General features: G+C 39.5%; 1 protein-coding gene across 4 annotated transcripts in view; it reads right to left on the reverse strand.

The window, feature by feature from the left end:
* Positions 1-18,840, reverse strand: part of RSU1 (Ras suppressor protein 1) — a 218,684-nt gene that overhangs the window by 154,298 nt on the left and 45,546 nt on the right. For all 4 annotated transcript variants that reach the window (XM_072651623.1, XM_072651621.1, XM_072651622.1 and 1 more), the window contains 4 exons: positions 12,232-12,352; positions 2,397-2,515; positions 602-684; positions 214-328 (listed from right to left, as the gene is read on the reverse strand). In XM_072651623.1, the coding sequence (XP_072507724.1) occupies positions 214-328; positions 602-684; positions 2,397-2,515; positions 12,232-12,352 (438 nt within the window). The remainder of the gene's footprint in view (positions 1-213; positions 329-601; positions 685-2,396; positions 2,516-12,231; positions 12,353-18,840) is intronic.

The raw sequence follows: 18,840 nt of genomic DNA on the forward strand, positions 1-18,840 counted from the left end.
ATATAGCTTCAAGGCCACAGGTTTCCCTCCCCTGCCCTGGGAGCTGACTTGTTCCTAACTAACATCAAACTAGAAGTCTCCATCAAATCTGTGAATTGTGCCTGGGGTATCTCCCAAGCCTAAGATGAGAGAAGCAAGGGCTGGTTCCAGAAGCCATGCATGGGAGAATGATTATTTGGATGGACCATCCAATCCATTCATGTCCAGCCTTACCGAGTTCAGGAGGAAGGACAGTCAGACGGTTCCCTTGGATGTGTAGTTCCTTCAGCTGTGTAAGTTCCCCAATTTCTTTTGGCAGTGAGATCAGGTCATTATCCCTAAGGCTGAGCTACAAGAAAATACAAAGTTGTCAGAACAATTTTCCCACAAAGAAGCATGCCATGGAAACTCTCGTCCTCCTCCTTGCCCTCTCTCTCCTCCCCGCCGCTCAATCCTTTCAATTTATTTACAAGTGTCTTGTGGATAAACAAGAAACAATATCAGGTGTAGTGGTTTATTCCTGGCAAAACAAACCCCACGACTTCTCAAATTGACTTGATTCTACTCCGACAAGGGCTGCAAAAGTGAATTGATTTTCTAAGAATTTAGATAAATTACTTACTATCTGCAACTTTGTGAGCTTCCCAATATCTGGCGGCAGGATTTCAAAATCGTTGTCACTGAGATAAAGTGCACGTAGGGTGGCTGCAAATTAAACGGCAATACATAAACAGGGTGGCCCAGAACCCAACCATTTGAGGTCTGATCAATAAGAGAGAGTCAGGTTTGATTAATAACCCTGACTCAGTGAAAAGCCTTTGACACAGTCAGAGCTCATAGTCAGATTTACCAGCTTACTGTACTGCTGCTGTGGGCAGGAAGACATCTATGTTGGAACGGACGGACACAATTAGCTCAGCATGGGCAGGCTGGGGCACCTCATTTCAGCACGAAGGCTTTTAGAAAAGATAGATATTACTCTCTATTGCTCTCATGCTCATTTATCGGTCCATTTGCATCCAAGTTACACAAAGAAAGCTTCTGTGTCATTCCTACTGATATCTAGAGCACAGAGAATTCTGCAGGAACCAACTGTAAATACAGCCATGAGAATACTTCACTAATGATGAATGTTATAATTCTGTGGCCTCATTTCCATGCAAACTAATTACTATTATTATTATAATACACTGTTTCAAGAAGAGGCAAAAAAAAAAAGAGGACAGAGAGATAATAAAATAACAGGAAGGATGAAATACAGGAAACTATTACTTATCCAGAATCTACCTAAATAAGCAGAAGTTATTTTTTAACAATACTGTACAATAAGCATTTTTAGTTATAATAATAACCTTAAGGAAATACAAAATCCTTACATGTAGTATAATTCATCAAAAAAGGGAAAGACTACTTTGTGTTCAATCTAGCCTGTATTTTAATATGGCAGTCTTTTGTTTTAGTTGGGGTAGGAATGGCTGAGGATCTGGAATCACATGTGGGGACTGCGTGGTGTGGAAAATTCCTTCACCAATGCCCATAAACCCCTCGGTAACTTCAAATCGCAGAATGGTCTAGGGCACTGAGATGTGAGGTGACTGGTCTAAGCCAGGATGTGTCAGTGGTAGGTCCTGAACCCAGGCTTTCCTGTCTCTGAGCAGGTATCTACCACACCATGCTGTCTCTTATATGAAGATTAATCTATTTAAGCTGTATATGCCAACTCATAGTTAAACATAATATGACATTAATGAGAAGCCTCTATTCCCAATAGCAACAGACCCAGGCCAGTCACTAAATTCAGTTTTTAATTAAGACCAGGAAGCATTTTCTCAGGTTTGGCAAACTGTGGCCATTGTACTCTGCCTCCATAGAAGAAATGTTAGCCACATGACCCTATGATAAGACCTATGCTTTCATACAAAATTTTCAGGCTAAAAAAGAGTCTTTCCCAAATGATCAAAATAATAATCCTGGCTGGGAAATGTTTAATGCCTTAAAGAGTTCACTAGAAAAATTTATATTCATATAGTTTAGAATGTCTTTTTGTGGCAGATATCATAAAGGAGTTAATTGCGAGAGGACAGTGAGAGTCCTTTGTTATAAACTCCCTAAGATGAAAGTCAAATTCTTTACCCTTTTTAGCTAAATATGTGATTTGATCATACTCAGGAAAATATTCCCTAACAGAAAGTTAATATGCCATTACCAAGCAAGTCCACTTTGGCCCAACAGTGTCAGGTAACCATAGATCAAATATACATACTGCTGAGCTATGAAGGAATATTCAAAAGGACCCTGGGAAGAAAAAAATATATATCCAATAATTTCTCTTGGAGTTTGGGCTCTATCAAATAAATTTCACTTTCAGAACGCAAAGTACCTTTTAAAAAAGATTTATAGAATTAAAAGTTTCTTACTAAGGTAGAAGAAGTTTCCAGGGAGAGAATTTTCATTCAAGTTGTTATAAGTCAAGTCAAGGACCTCCAGGGCAGGTAAAGAGCCAAATCCTCGGGGCAAAGTATTTAGCCTGTTCATACTTAGAAAAAAAAAAAAAAGGAAGCAAGTGTTTAAGAACATATTTTAAATACAGAAGTCTCAAAAATGTATCACATTCCATTATCCAACTGCTCCTAGTATGTGTTCTATACCTATACCATAGGTTAATACACGAGACTGAACAATACAAAAAAAGTTCACCTAGCCCAAGGCAAGGCAGTGCAATGACTTGCCAAAAGTGGAAAAGTTAGTAAGAATCAGTCAGGATTTCTGGTTCCAAAGCCAGGACTCTCTACTCTAAGATCTCAAAGCCTATTATGAATATCAGTCATAATCATAGTCTCTCCTTATTCCATTCCATAAGTCAGTACATACCTATATAAATATATTGGAAGCACATTGTAATCTTAAAATCACTTTCTTAGTTATTTTAATTAAATAGACTATATTAGGAAACTTGAGGTTATGAAAACTGGCATGCTGGAGCAGGAGCCAAGATAGTCAAGAAGTATAGCCAGATTCTACCCCACATCTCCTCCAAAGAGATCTAGAAAAGATACCAGAACAAGCCCTGATCAGGAAATCCAAGAAGAAATCCAAAACAACATATTTTTCCAGCCTAGGCTGGCATTGGGAACACTGGAAATGGAGGAAAAGCATGAATGGTCCTATGCTAAGGGACAGCCAAGGCACAGGCTCTGCACCAAGCCCAGAAAATGGGGACCTAAACTTATGCAAGACACAAGAATAACTATCAACTGGTTGTTCTGTGGCCATTACCTAGTTCTGGGTCATAGATGCAGGGTACAGTGAGTCTAGGGGTGAAAATCCAGGGTGAGGGGTAGTTGTGGGTCGCAGAAGCAGAGCAGGGTCTCATCTCCAACCCTATCCTGGGCTGAAGCCTGCTTCTGAATTTCCAGGACACAAATGCCAGACCAAAGAGGACCTGCAGTTCTGTCACTTTGAACCAGCAGGATTTTCCAGTTGACTAATAGCGGTTGAGGTCAGGAGCAGTCTACTGGAACTCTAATGGGAACAAATTCATAGATGTGTTGCTCAGACCCAGCCCAGCTCAGAGACTTGCAGAGCTCAGACAAGAAGAGGAAACAGATTTTTCATTGGATCAAACCACTTAGGGACCACTGAAGATTTGCAAGTCACAAGCCTGAACTCTCCCTGAAATCATACAGTAACATAAAACTCAATCTCCTCAAGAAAGCAGCACAAGACCATCCCAGACACTCCCTCTGAAAGTGTGAAGAGACTGGCCTAACAAAATCAGATATAGGAAGTAGGCCGGAGAAAGGGAACAAATAAAAAAAAGAAGAATCCAAGCAAAAAGAAACTATCATAGCGGACACAGACCCAGAAGAAGAAAAGTACTCCAAAATATCTAAAAGCAAAGAAAGAAAAACATAGCTTAGCAACACGCTCAACCAGAATTTCTGGAAAAAATAAATTCAGCAAGAATTTTAAAGAGTTTAAAATGCTTTTAGTAAATGAACTGAGAACGCTACAGAAAGAAAATGAAAAAGAAATGAAAGATACAGAAGAAAGAATTGGAAAGGGAATTAACAGCATGGCACAGGAGATACAACATCTTACCCAAGCCACAAATTCACTGAAAATTAAAATGGATCAAAGAGAGACAACAAGAAATATTAAAGTAAAAAAAAAAAACAGAAGAAAAAAATATATATAAGATATCTCATTAGCAAGAACTGTCCTGGAAAAGAAATGGAAGAGAGACAATTTAAGAATCAAAGAATCAATGTGATCAAAAAAAAAAAAAAGTACTTAGATATCAGTTTTCAATAAATCAGAAAATAAAATTTCCCAGATCTCTTAGATCAGACACTGAAGTGAAAATAGAAAGAATTTACCAGTGATCTCCTGAAAGAAACCCTAATATGAAAATTCTCAGGTTCACTATAAGCAAAATTCAGAACTTACTGGTCAAAAAAAAAAAAAAAAGTACTGCAGGTAACCAGAAAGAATTCAAGTATTGAGGATTGATAGTCAGGATCACACATGATTTAGCAGCTACCTCTATAAATAGAGAGCATGGAATATAATATATCAGAATGCAAGAGTTATAACATTTAGCTCAAAAATAACTTAACCAATAAAACTGAGAATAACCATCTAGGAGAAAAAATGGATCTTTCAAGAAATAGAGGACTTCCAAAGTTGAATAGAAAATCTGAAATGCAAACACAGGAGTCAAGAGAAATATAAAATGGTAAACACAAGTAAATAATCAGAGGAGACTAAAAAAAAAAAGCTAAAGTTTTTACATTTTAATGTGGATAGCTGATATATCTATCACCCTATCATGGAGTCTGATTAGACAGGGGGTCTAGGAGTAGTTCTTTTAGTTCTGAAGATCTTAAAAGAAGAAAGAAAAAGGAGAGGAAGTAGAATACACTAGGGAGAGGAAGGATAGGCAGTTATCTCGAATAACTGAGCTATGCAAGTAGAAGTCTATACAAACAGGAAGGAAGTGGTATGCAGGAGAAATTGAACCTCACTCTTATCTAAACTTGTCTAAGGAATGAAAAAACATACACACATTTGGTTACAGAAATACATTCTGGGTATAAAATACCTTTCACTCATCAAGGAAACAGGAGGGAGAAAGGCAAGAGGAGAATAAAAGGGAAGGAATATTGCAGGAGGGAGTAGTCCTAAGCAAAACAAACATTACAGTTGTAGAAAAACACATTCATAGCAGTTCTTTTTGGGATAGCAAAGAATTTAAAGTTTAGGGGTACTCACTGGAGAGCCTAATTGGAGATTCGGTGAAGAAGTTATAGTATGTAAAGGTGACAAAATAAAGTTGTGCTGCAAATAATAATGAAGGGGATGGTTTCTTAGAAATCTATATGAACTGATGCAGAGAGAGGTGAGCAGAACCCAGAAGTTTATACAACTGCCAACAACAGTATAAAGACAAAAACCTTTGAAAGACTTAAGAACTCTCATCAACAGAATGAGAAACCACAATCCTGGAAGATTCCAGAGGACTAATCATGAAACATGCTACCCATGCTACCCACCTCCTGGACTCAGAGAAGAACTTGAAACAAATATATTTTGGACACCAATGCAGAATCATAGATGTCAACCTGAAATGGTCTTCAGAGATACAGTCTCATCTCTTAATTTTCAGACAGGGAAACTGAACCTAGAGAGGTAGAAGACCTGTCCAATGTCAAAGAAGTACAGCAGAAACTACATTCAAATTCCAGTTTTCTGACTCTCAACATAATCCTTTCACCATACTTCAAACCAGAGAAGTAGAGACAGGCCTGGCCAAGGCTAGTGCTCATGATGACTACTTCAATCATTTGTCCTTCTTGGCAAAACTTCCTTCCCTTTATCCCTAAAAGTTTAAGTTACATAATATTAATTTCCAAGACTTCAGGGTGGGGTATGTGAATTTGGATGTGAAAGATGACATCTTTATTTCCACTAAGTGAAATTGGACATTTCTTTCTATTATGAACATCGGTTACAAACGTCATTCTGAGAAAGGGTCTATAGGCTTCATCAGACTGCCACAAAAAAAGGTTAAGAACCTTTGCTACAGAGATAAATTGAAAAGTTCATTTAAAAAAAACAAGTTTGCAGATCAATATTTGAAGCTGGTAGGGAATGTGATATGAAAGGTAATTTCCATCATAATCTATTTTCTCATGATATATGAAAGCCAAGTTACACCCATTCAAAAGCTATTTTAAAAAGGTGATTCAAGAATAGGAAATAAAACAAAATAAAGAAGAAAGTTACCAACTTCTATTTCAAAGAAGAAAGCCAAAGGAGGTTTGAAGCTTGCCAAGACATACAGCTTCCTAACTATTTCATGTGGGAAAATGGAGCAAGCAGCCTAAGTGTTAGAAATTCATAAGAAAAGTGTTCTTTCTCTTAGTTAGAAGAGTCTCAACCAAAAGTGTGGCTGAGATGCAGAAGACACAGCTAGCGGCAACAATAACCAAAGCCATGCAGAGTTGGCAATGAGATGAGGTGAAGACTGAGAATAAATCTCAACTTTCAATTCCAGCATAAGGAATTTGGGATTATTTGGTAAAGGACACATTACAGATTAGTGAGAAAAGTACTGAACACAGTATCTCAGATACTTATTTATTTAAAATGTATCTCTAAACTTGAAAATTTTGTAACAATGAAGTTCAAGTACTGTGATAAAGAGTTACATAAAGTATCAAGCAGGGCAACTCAAAGTCTGGAGTGGTAACTATCGGAGAACTGAGTAAGAGGAGCCACGTAAGCTGAAATTCCCTGAGGAAAACTGCAGAGTACTTTTTAATAAAACTAAGTTTTTCCCTGAAACAACTCTCTTAAACATCAGTTTGCTTCTGGTGGTTCTCAACGGCCCCTAGTGTTGGAATACTAGAGTCTCTGAATTAAATATGCAGATCGCTGAAAGGACAATGGAGAGGTACACACATGGTGGACAAAAGTATGCTGTCACATATTACCAAAGAAAAGTTATGCAAGAGAAATACTGTAAAGAATTAGGATTAGAAAAACGCATGGACAGAAAAGTATGTGAACCAGCCTTGTACTGACATAAGGGGTAACCAATGGTGCACTCCAATAGTAACATGTAACACTGGGACATCAAGGTGAAGGTTCCCAGAAGACTAGATGCACCAAAGGAGGAAGGAATCCCAGGATGACAAGGTATATATGAGTAGCAATCTGCAATGCTGAAAGGGGCACCAAGACTGAAGAGATGATAAATCTGCTGAAATGTCAAAGAAAGAGTGAAAAAAATCCATGGACATAAATCTAGGGGGTTGGCTTAATGAGGCTGTAGGCATTAGGCACTAGGCACCATCTGAATCTCAGGCAAAACACCTGTTTTATAATTAAGAAAACAACATGACTGAGGCTCTGTTGCCACCTGCTGACATTTGACCTAAATTGCAGGTTCTGTTTGGTTTGAGTTTTTTGTTTGTTTTTGGTTGGGGGGTTTTGTTTTTGGTTTTTGGAGGTTTTTTAGATTCAAAAGCAACCTCTTCTAAAAGCTAAAACTCTGAAATTCACCATTTGAAGGGGTCACAACCACTCCTGTTATTGATACAGTCAATGCTGATGGCTGTGCATGTGGGAGGCCCACAAGCAGGGCTGGCCAAAGGAACACATCCAGGACCCACAGAGGCACAACTTCGAAGGCGGGTGGTTAGGAAGCCTAGCAGCCTGTCTCACAGATGGATGGTTGCTGCTTAACCAAATGTTTGAGCTGTACTGTGAAAAGAAGAGAGAGCCAAAGCAGTCACGGAGGATGCCTCCACCAGTCCCAGCTGCAGCCTGTCAGGTAGGCAGGATGTTCTCTGCTACGGCAGGAAAAGGAATTACATTGGCTTAAGGACAATTCAGACCCGGGCAAAAACTGGCTCAGGAAAAAGGATGTCAAATCTGATCATGAACCTGGTGGCCCAAGGAAAGCAATGAGAACCATTCTTTGTCTGCTTGACAGAGAATATGGCAACATTCTAGGGGATGGATTGTAGGTCAAGTCAAGAAGGGGCCTCCCCTGGATGCCGCTTGGTTCAAATCCCTCATTTTGCAGATAAAGAAACTAGGACTAAGAAAAGTTAAATGGTTTGCCCAAAGAAATCTGATTCCTGGTTGTATGGAACTGAGTCCCAGTGTTCTAGAAAAGAGAGAAAAAAGAAAGGAAGAAAATATGTTGTAATGGAAGTAGTACAGTTACTGCTAAGGCAGAAAGGGAAGGTAGAATCTAGAGGGAGGGGAGGTGACCATGTTCTTAAGACTTAATGCTCATATGAGGTAAGGAGAAATCACCCCCATATTGTAAGAGGGGTGTCTGGGAAAAGGGATTGTAGAAACTAAACAGAGATAGCATGAGGTCCTCTGTGAAATCAGGAGAGGTGAGCTGAAGATCAAGCATAGGGCCTCCATGCTTCTGTGACTAAGCAGGGGGAGGACAATAAAGTTTTTTAGATGACTAAAATTTTTACAAATTTAAAAAAGAAACAGATGCAAAAAAGTCTTCAGGTCTGCGACTCTACAACCATAAGCCTCTACCACAGATATCATTAACCTGGGATTTATGAACCTGTTTCTTTAATATTTTGGTAACTATTTCAATAGAATTGGTTTTGTTTGTGATCTTATATGTTGTATTTTCAGCATTTAAAAACATTATCTTGAGGATGGATCCAAAGGTTTCACCAGACTGCCAAATGGGCCCATGGCCCAAAAGGCCAAAAATCCCTGTAGTTACAAATATGGTAGAGAAAGGCTATAAGTGGAAGCTAGGTTTGTGAGTCAATCACCTTCAAACATACACAAAAGCAGAGTTGCACAGTGATCAAATTGACAGGAAGTATCCTGCACAGTCTGGGGTTTAGCAGTACCTGCCATTGTGCTATAGGACCCATTCAACTCACAAGCCCAAATACAGGGTGAGGACTCTCAGTTATTTCTCCAAACAAAGGATTTACTCTTTTGAAGAGATTCCACCCTTACCACATTTCTCATGGCTTCCCACACAAGATTGAGAACTCTTACAAAAATGTCCTTCACTATTGGGCTCCAGATGACCTTCCCAGCCGTATTTTACATTATTCTCATTCACACACGCTCTAGCTTCATCTCAACTGTTTTGCAAAGACTTCCCCAAACCTGGCTTTTTATCTCCTGCTTCTTGATCTTCTCACAGCTCAGGGCAACTCCCCACACTCATCCCATGCCTAGAGTGTCCTCTCTCCTGACCTCTGCCTTCCAGAATCTTAGCTTCCTTATAGGAAATCTTTCTTCATTCCCTTGAGTTGTTTCTGCTCTCACCCTCACTAAATAATATTATATTTCTTGGTATCAGGATGACAGATAAAGAGTTGGATCTCAGAAGACATTTTGTATAACATGTTCATTTTCCGTATAAGAAAAGTGAGGCCAAAGTGACCACAGACAGACAGGTAAGTGCGGATCAGAGGTGGGATCTGGCTCCAGACCCTTCCAGGGCCTTTTCTACTGGATCACTTAGAAGTAAATAGAACATAACCTCCTGGGGTGCAGGAACACTTCGGTTCTGGTCCGAGTATTTTCAGCTTTTACTAGAGTGCTTGCTGAATTGAACTGTATTTCTCTTATCTCTTCCTACCCTCTGGCTCCCCAAACTCTGCCCACATTGATGCTGTTGTTTTCATCCATATTCCCGAAGTTTTGAACATCTCATGGAATCCAATCTGGAAAGTTCTCCAATTCCCTCAATGGCTTCTGGGAATCACACTATCTCATGAAGTCTTCTTGGCTGAAGGGACAGGAGGTAATGATTTTTCTCACCTCCCAAAGACCTACAAACATCTCTTGGCACAAAATCCATGAGTGCTTAATACCACAGTTAGCAAAAAGTTCATTTAAGTATGCATGGACTTGCCTCCTCTGGGCAAACTGCAACTCAGTATGTTGGATGACTGTATAATAAACCCCTATTTATCCAGAATATATGAGGAATCAAGTGTTCTTTAAGGTTCATTAATACACAAATATATAACCTACGTTTATTTCTAAGAACTGGAAGATGCCTATGTTTCCAAAGAAGTAGAAGAAGAAAATAAATCGTAATTGCACCCAATTTTAAATTTATTTTCACAATTCAGAATGTAGTCAGCATCTGTACCTGTAGTCCTTTGAAGGTCAATGGCATGAACATCAATTATCACTGCTCAATACTATGAAAAATGCTGGTGGTTTTAGTTTTTTTTCCTTATTTGGATAAAGACAAGTTTTCCATATCGAGGCACAGGTTTTACATATTTCTGGTACGTGTCTGGTTTTCCATTGTTGCTTCCACCTCAAAAGGGACCCCTTCATTTAACTTGCCTAACACAGTGCTCTTCATACAGGAGGACTTAACACCACTTGAAAGGAAGAAATGCATTCCTTATTAAAAGTTGTCTTTAATTCCCTTCTACAACTTAAGGGTTTTGTTCCCCCTTGAAATATTCCTTCCTTTTTGTAAAATATTAAATATAAAGAGCTTTACTCAATCATTAAAACACCAAAAGTGAAAACCACGAGCAGTTACAAAAGGACAAGAAAGTAGCTAACAAATGTGTTCCAAGCTCACTAAAACAAGGTACTTAAGTGTCACCTTTTAACTAATTTTCTTAAGCCAACTCATGAGTTCATTGAACTGTAACTAATCTCAGGGGATATGTTTTAGGGTCTAGATTTGTACCAACTTTAGTATAGGGAACTCCTTCCACTTATGAACATCAGGAGTAAGTAATTCATCTGTAATTTACAATTTTAGAAAGCTGTGGGGTGGTAGGGAGTGAAGAAACATTAAAAAAGAAGAGAGGATGGGAGAAGGGGGAAAGGAAGGGAAGGAAGGATGAGGGAAATGGGAAAAAAAGGAAGGGGAAAGGAAAGGGAAAGGGGGAAATGGGAAATGAAGGAAGGGGGAAGGGAGGAAGGAAGAAAGCATGTTGGATTTTTTGGGGGCCATTTTCCCTCTTTATCTCTTACTTTACCCCTCCCCTCTTCTCCTATCCTGCCCCCCAACAAATGGCAGATTTTTTTTCAAAAACTAAAAAAAATAAGAGGTCTAAAAGCATGCCCACTCCGTATCTCCTTTAAGCTCTGCTTTCCATATAGCACAGGAAAGAGATGCCAGCAGACTTTGTAGGGTTTTTGTTTCTTTTCACAGCTCTAGTTCCATCCAGAAACAAAGAAACCCTCCAACCAAATCCATTGTGTAAGGAAACAGACTAAAAAAAAAAAAAATCAATGAATTAAGTGAATGAAAAGATTTTCATTATTACTTCATATTAAATTTATATTTTACCTGGAGAGTTTCTATTGTCTTTTTTTCTGAAACCCTCAACTTAACTAATCCATTTAGTGGCTATCTAATTTCAGATTATAGCACAAAAAATAATTGTTTTGTTTAATATATGAGGTTTAATGCCCAAGCTCCTTTCTGAGGCCAAGTAGCGTCAGAGAGAGTCCCCAGCCTAGCTGTCATGAGACTTGTATCTAGTTTATGACTGGACCTGGGTCACACTGGAGCTGGGTGATCTGAGGCAAACCCCCTACTCAATGGAGTCTCCATCTTCTCACTTATGAAAGAAGGAAAATGCCCTTTGTAATGGCCACCTCATGAAATGGTTCCAAATATGTGAAATCCAAAACAAAAGTGTCGAGCCCTATGACAGTATAAGGTGTAAGCTTACTCCTTACCACTGTCTCTGTAACCTCAACTGCAGGACGATTCTCTTTCACTTTTGTAGTCTCTCTCATGGGAATGAATGCTGGGAGAATTAATGAGGCAGTAAATGACAAAACAGCTCCTATGATCCTTCGTAAGAGGGTAGAGTGAACCATTTCCTATTTTCAAATAGGCAGAAAAATTCAGCTGTGTTACTACCAGCCCCCTAGCTCCTGATCAAGCACCCCAAAGTACAGTAATATTGTGCATTAGAAGATAAGCACCTTGGTCATGCCTAAGTGAAATAAAATTTTATTGAGGAAAAAAATATAACTTTCTATCACTACTCCCACCAATTAACTTCTCAATTAGCTACCAAAGAAATGCACACCAGGTGGGCCTTTTCAAAGGCTGTATCAGAGTAATAAACCCTTAAAAACCAAACTTTCAAAATGTTAGATGCAATAGGACCGGTGAATGTCAGCGTGTAATAGCTCTTCCTCTACCGGCCCCACCCTCTGCTCATCCTCCCTTCTCCAGGTACGCACCCGAGGTTCAGGTGTTTGAGTTTCTGGAGGCTGCTGATCTGTGTGGGCAGCTCTTCAATTTGGTTATTGAAAAAGTTCAGCACTTCCAGATTCTTCAGTTCTGCCACGTTTGGAGGCACAGCTGTGGAAACAAAATGTTGAGCGTGAATGCAGAAACCTGGCTCCTGGCAAGGACGCCAGCAACGCATTTTTTTGAAAATGAAAGAGAGCTATGACTCCAATATGACCATCTCTTTCACATGTAACTGTCTGTTAACATCACTTTTGCTTCTGCATCCTCCAAGAAATAATCTCCCACTTTGGAGCTGTGCAAATATCTTTTCTCTCAGAATATGCTTAACAAACATAGATGGCATAAAAGAAATGAAGAAAAAGGGACAGGAAAATGCAAAAGAAAAAAAACTACCACAAGAATACTGCAGTTCCAGAAATACACAGCAGCTGAAGGAACACTCAGGAGGCTTGTACAAGTACACTTTTTATCTCTTTTCTAACGAACTTTGTTTTTAACATAAGGGCTTTCCTGAAAAGAAAGAGCAGAAGCCCAAATGCCCTCCTGGGGGAATGACCTACCCATCTGACTATCTAAATAATCTAACATCTGAATAGCTGTCTGCTTAACATTTCACTAAATCACAATTTAAGTTCCATCTTAAATGATGAACTGTTCAACTGAGCCCATTTTCTGATTCTCTCCTGGGTAAAAGATTATGATCAATACACACAAAAAAAGGTTACATCAGATTAGCAGCAGATCAATGCATGGTTATTATCTAGACATATGAAAACCAACTCAGCAGCACGATACGAATGCTATTGTGTCCATCAAAGGTCTCAGGAAAACACTAAGGACCTGAAGGGTATATTTTGAATACAGATAAAAAAAAAAAACACAAAAACAAAACCAAAAAAACTAAATCAGGGATAAGCTACAGGGATACTTACAGATAAAACCAAACAAAACCAAGAAAGATAATAATGGCTGACAAATAATGACAGAGACAATAATGGCTAACATTTTAAGGTTTGAAAAGTATTTTTATACATATTATCTCTAATTTTCATAACAACCCTCCTATTCTTACTCCGATTTTTGAAGATGCAGAATTGAGGCTCAGAAAGACTAAGGGGACAGAAGTCTACATCTAATGACCTTTCAGGGGTATGCAGCCCAATAAATGTTTGGGGCTGGATTTGAAATGAGGTCTTCCTGATTCCAAATCTAACAATACCACCTTACCAATGGAGAAGTGTACTAGTTATGTGTCCAGGTGGTTGAATCAAGGGACATCAAGAATTTCAGGCCTCATTCCCACGTAAGCATTAGTATTCATAAAGACTCCAGAAATAAGAGAAGAAAATGTGAAAGTGTTATGTGCTATGATAGCAATTTAAAAAAAAAGTCAACTGGGTGCATGGTTGACTATTGTCCCTTAAGTGTGTGCTTCCCTGGATACCATAGCAAAGGGTGTGTGTGTGTGTGTGTGTGTGTGTGTGTGTGTGTGTGTGTGTGTGTGTGTGTGTGTGTGTGTGTGTGTGTGTGTGTGTGTGTGTCTCTCTGTCTCTGTGTCTGTGTCTGTTTTTCCAGGGAAGCAAACAGTAATCAGCATTCCTGAGAAATTCCCACCAGCCCTTCCACACTTCCCATGGTGCCAGTAGGAATAAAGCTGAAAGTTGTGAAGCATCTGGGGCATGAAGCCAAGTCCCATGACTTTGGTCCATAACTTGCATTTCCACAAAAACTCTCATGCTCATGGTCTGGTTCCTTTTAGAGAGACAGGAGGTTTCATAGAAGGAAAGGGGAGGTTTCATAGAAAAAAAGGGGAGGTTTTCTTTTTTCCCAGAGACTATAGGAGAACATGAATCAATGCGAGATTAACTACAAAAAAAGAAAAGGAGGACAGCGTTCCAGGAGGCCAATGACCCAAATCTGGATTTTGTTCCTGACATAGTTAGTGGCTGACCTGGTCAATTTTAATGGAAAATCTAGGGGCCTGGAAGGTGTTATCTCAAATTGTGCTTTCTGGATACTGATCTTCTATATTGCCTTTGTATATAGTTTTGCTAGAGAAAGCGCCATTTTGGTTATGGCCAAAGTAACAAAGAAGCCCACAGGATTCAATCTCATTCTCTTTGTGATAACTCGCCACAACAAAGCTAAGTAAAAACAATATTTAATTGCATGCTTTGTATAAATTAAGCACTTAATAAATGTTTGCCAGCTGAGCAGCAGCAAGTTACCTTATCTATTAACAAGAAGTTATGTGACACGCAGGTTAAAAAGCCTTCTGAAGTGCAATACAAGAGAACTACTATTTGCTCTGCATCCTTTAGCTCCTACTAAGATGTCTTTCACCTCACTTCTCCTACTGTTAAGAATAAGCAGGAAGGCTTGTGAAACCAGGAGAAAATGATGATCTCGATTTAGCCACAAACCAAGAATAATGCAGCCAGAATTACTGTTGCTTTCCCAAAGTCCCTCTGCCAATACAATTAAATGCTGGTCCGAAGGTATCGCCTTTTTTGACAGGATGAGAGATTATTTCACTCTCCTTGCTAAATCAGTCCAATTTACAACCACAAATTATGCTAAATGTGATTTAAGGCTTTGTTTTGTGGACACAAACAATAACTCCACATTCAATTTACTCAGCTCTCCTGGCCATTTGGTGTGCATAGGAATGTTGTGCTGAGGATTCCATTTCATCTGTAAGGAAACCTCTCTCCCCAGACAACATGACCTACCCACTATTCTGTTTCAACTATGAAATTTAATTCTTAGCCACCATAAAACTCAAATGACATTAATCTTCAGGCTTGAATTTTATAAGTAGCTATGACGTTATCAAGTTTGTTGTTGTTCCGTCATGTACAACTCTTCGTGACTCTATTTGGGGTTTTCTTGGCAAAGATACTGGAGTGGTTTGCTATTTCCTTCTCCAGCTCATTTTACAAATGAGGAAGGTAAGGCAGATAAGGTTAAGTGACTTGCCCAGGGTCACACAGCTAGGAAGTGTTGGAGGCCACATTTAAATTCAGGTATTCCTGACTCCAGGGCCAGTGGTCTATCCACTGCATGAACTAGCTGCCTGTTAGAGATGGAAATTTCAAAGCACATTTTTGTCAAACTATTTCCACTGAAAGCAACAACTACACATTTACAGAATAGTTTACAATTTCCAAATTGCTATCCTTTCAATGACCTGAGGTATAGGTTGCACCTGAGCAGTGTTTTGAAGGAATCTGGGGTTTCTTTCAGGCAAAGAAGAGGGGAATCAGTATCCCAAACATGAGAGAGGAGGGTACCTCAAGCAAAGACATGGGAAGGTGTTTCTGGGGAACCGCTAAAAGGCCAGTTTGACTGGTATGAAATATGAGGGAAAGAGAGCAATATTAAATAAGACTACAAAGTAGGTGGGTGTCACGGTAAGTAGTTTATGTTTGAGTCCAGAGGTAAAAGGGGCCTACTGAAAGCTTCAGAAGTGAGGCAAAAAAATTAGAAAGGGCTTTGATAGCTAACCAGAGGAATCCATCATTTAAAGAATGGAACGAGATAAAACACAAATAAAGTGGGTTTCTCATAGCAGTTTCTCTTCAAGTAAAAACTGGATAATTATATATTACGAGTATTGTAAAGGAAATTTCTGTTCAGGACTTTTTGGACTATGTGACTTCTGAGGTCCCTTCCAAAACCAACATGGGAGCATAGATTTAGGGCTGGATGGGTCATTCAGTGTCACTGAGCCTAAACCCATCATTTTATAGGTGAGAAAACTGAGGTACAGAGAACCTGTTGACTAACCTCATCACACTATGGTTCCATGAAGTAATATTATGTCTAATTTTTATGACATAATAATGATAATAGCTAGAATTTCTATGATGCTTTAAGGTTTGCAAAGTGCTTTACAAATATTCTCATCTTATCCTCAAAAAAACAAAAACACTCTGGGAGATAATGATATTATCCTCCTTATTTTAAAGATGAGGAAACTGAGACAGAAGTTAAGTGACTTGCCCAACTTCACACAGCTAGTTAGTGTCTGAGGCCACATTTGAACTCCTGTCTTCCTGATTCTGGCTGTCCAAGGTCAAACAGGTATGTGGTAAAACCAAGTCTTTCAGACTCTAGGTTTTGTCCTCTTTCCAATGACTAAAAATCACTGTTATAATTTTTCTTCAAGGTTCAGCTCAAGTATGACCCCTACCACGTGCTTTCCCCTTCCCCTCCCAAATTCTAAGAGCACTCTGAATTGTCCTGAGCCTTTTTCACCAGAAACTTTGCATTCTGTTTCTATATATATCACCTCCCTTCAGTGGAATGTAAGCTTCCACAGGGTGGAGACTTTTGTTTCTGTCTTGTTATGTTCAGTGCCTTGCACAAAGAGGGCTTTGATATATGACTGCTGAGTTGAAATAGTAGAAAGTATTACGAAAGAGAAGGTGAAGACTAATTACGTCCCTTAAAACAGATATTAGAGTCTGCATGGCATTAGCTGCAATTTAGACAAAACTTGGCTTTGTCCACAAAAAAGCAGCCAATTCACATATATGTCACATAAATAAAAATAACTATCATCTAATTTGACATGAGCTTTTATAAGGGTTATTGTGAAAATCTGGTGCTGCTCATCTGAAGATGCTTCTAGAAAATGCAGAATAAAAATGATGGAGAAGAAAAATGTTAAGGAAAACGATGACACGTTAGCCAAATCAACGTTCAAATGTAAACTTTACACAGAGCACCCATTTGAAAATGTGACCCAGCTGTCAATAGGTTCTGTTTCTGTACCATCGGGTGGACAAAGCTATTAGATGTGAAGAAGCTGACCAGTGAGACAAAGGAATGGCTCGCTCCTCAAAACAAGTGAGTCAAATTCAAGTTATGGAACAAATGATCATGAGGGGAAAAAAAGGCATACAGGCACAGAGAAATTAATTATTTTCAAAGCACACAATACATTTTCCTGCTACTTTTGCTATCTGGCCACAGGAGAATAAATAGTCTCTCCCAACACATGGGCTGGACATAGGAGAAAGGCCTCTCCTTGCCAGGCCTAGAGGCCTGAGGGCTACCCGAGTCTTCCCTTACCTCTATCCCGAGGTCTTCGGTTGGCCAAACCAGATGCTCGTATGAGAGAAAGGACGTTCCAGAGTCAAACAAGGGTTGAGCTTTATTTCAGGGTCTACTTACAAGTGCAGGGAAATTCTTCCTTAGGAGGGAAAGAGAAAGATCTCCCAAGGAGGCAAAGATCTTACAATAAGAGATTGGAAGTAGAAGTATAAGCGGGGAGAGAGGGGGAGGGGAGAGAGGAGAGAGGAAAAGCGGAGCCTTGTTGTCCTCACCGCTCCAGGCCCCTCTGCCCAAGAGAGCTTTCAGGCTTTCCTGATCCTACTTAAACTCTTCAGCGGCATAGTTTGCATCTGAATACCGTGCTGTTAGATAACAATAGTGTGCCCAGATCCGGGACAATCTCGAGGACGGGGAGAGCTCTCTCCCATCACGTTTCTCACGGGAAGAGGCAGAAATACACGAGATAGCTCGGTTCACCTCGATTCCCAGCCGTTTCCTGGGGGGTCTCGTGAGAACTCTAAGATTTAGAAGTTCCCACCTTTACCCGCCCGAGACTGTCCACCTGGAATTGAGCTTCCAACCCTAGCATCTCCTGGTTGTCAGATTACTTTTGGAGGTATATTCTAGATGTAGAATACGGTGACTATATCAGGCCACATACCATGACTTACTCTGGTAATTCAGTTCAATTCGGCTAGCCTTTTAAAATTATCTGTAAGCAAAAGTTGTGTCAGGTACCTGAGACAGAAAGATTAAAATGGCACATCATCTGCCCTCTGGAGCCTCCATTCTATTGCAGGATGAAAATATGATATAGACACAAGTAAATGTGTTACCAGACAGGGCGCTATGAAAGCATGGGAAAAATCCAGACAATGTTCTAGGAGAAAAGGAGAAAGAGAAAGGCATTTTCAATGAGAAGCATCAGAGAAGGCTTCATGGGAATGTGGTACATGAGTCATTTTGAAGGAATGAGGGCCACATACACGACCCAGGAGGCACTGGTACAGATGGTCATCTGCATTATACAATCCTGGGAGTTCTGTGGCATTCCAGTTTTGTCTTCTCTTTGTTTTAGGACTGAAATCTCTCAAACCACTTGAATGTTACCTCTAAGAACCAAATCTTGATGCTGCTTCTAAAGTCAGCCACATATTAAGCATGACTTGACAATTCCTAAAGATACTTCATAGGCAAAGCAGTACAGATGCTAGGAGGGGGAGAATGGGGCTGCCTATCTACCTTTCTTAAGAACATAGGAGGCATCTCTGATAAGCTTCTCTGAGGCAAGAAGCCCCAATATACCCAGTCTAGGGGTAAGGCTGGTAGTTGAGAACTTGTGGTCCAAGTGGAAAACACTGACCCCAGTTTCATCTATAATCCCCAAATAAAATATTTCTTCTTTTATAGGAAGCCTTTCTTAACCCCTCCTAATTCTAATGCCTTTCCTCTGTTAATTATCTTCTATTTGTTCCTATGTAGTTTGTAAATAATTGTTCGCATGTTGTCTTCCCCCATTAGACTGTAAGCAGTCT

Source organism: Notamacropus eugenii, chromosome 3 (assembly GCF_028372415.1).
Source record: "Notamacropus eugenii isolate mMacEug1 chromosome 3, mMacEug1.pri_v2, whole genome shotgun sequence".
NCBI classification, from domain to species: domain Eukaryota; kingdom Metazoa; phylum Chordata; class Mammalia; order Diprotodontia; family Macropodidae; genus Notamacropus; species Notamacropus eugenii.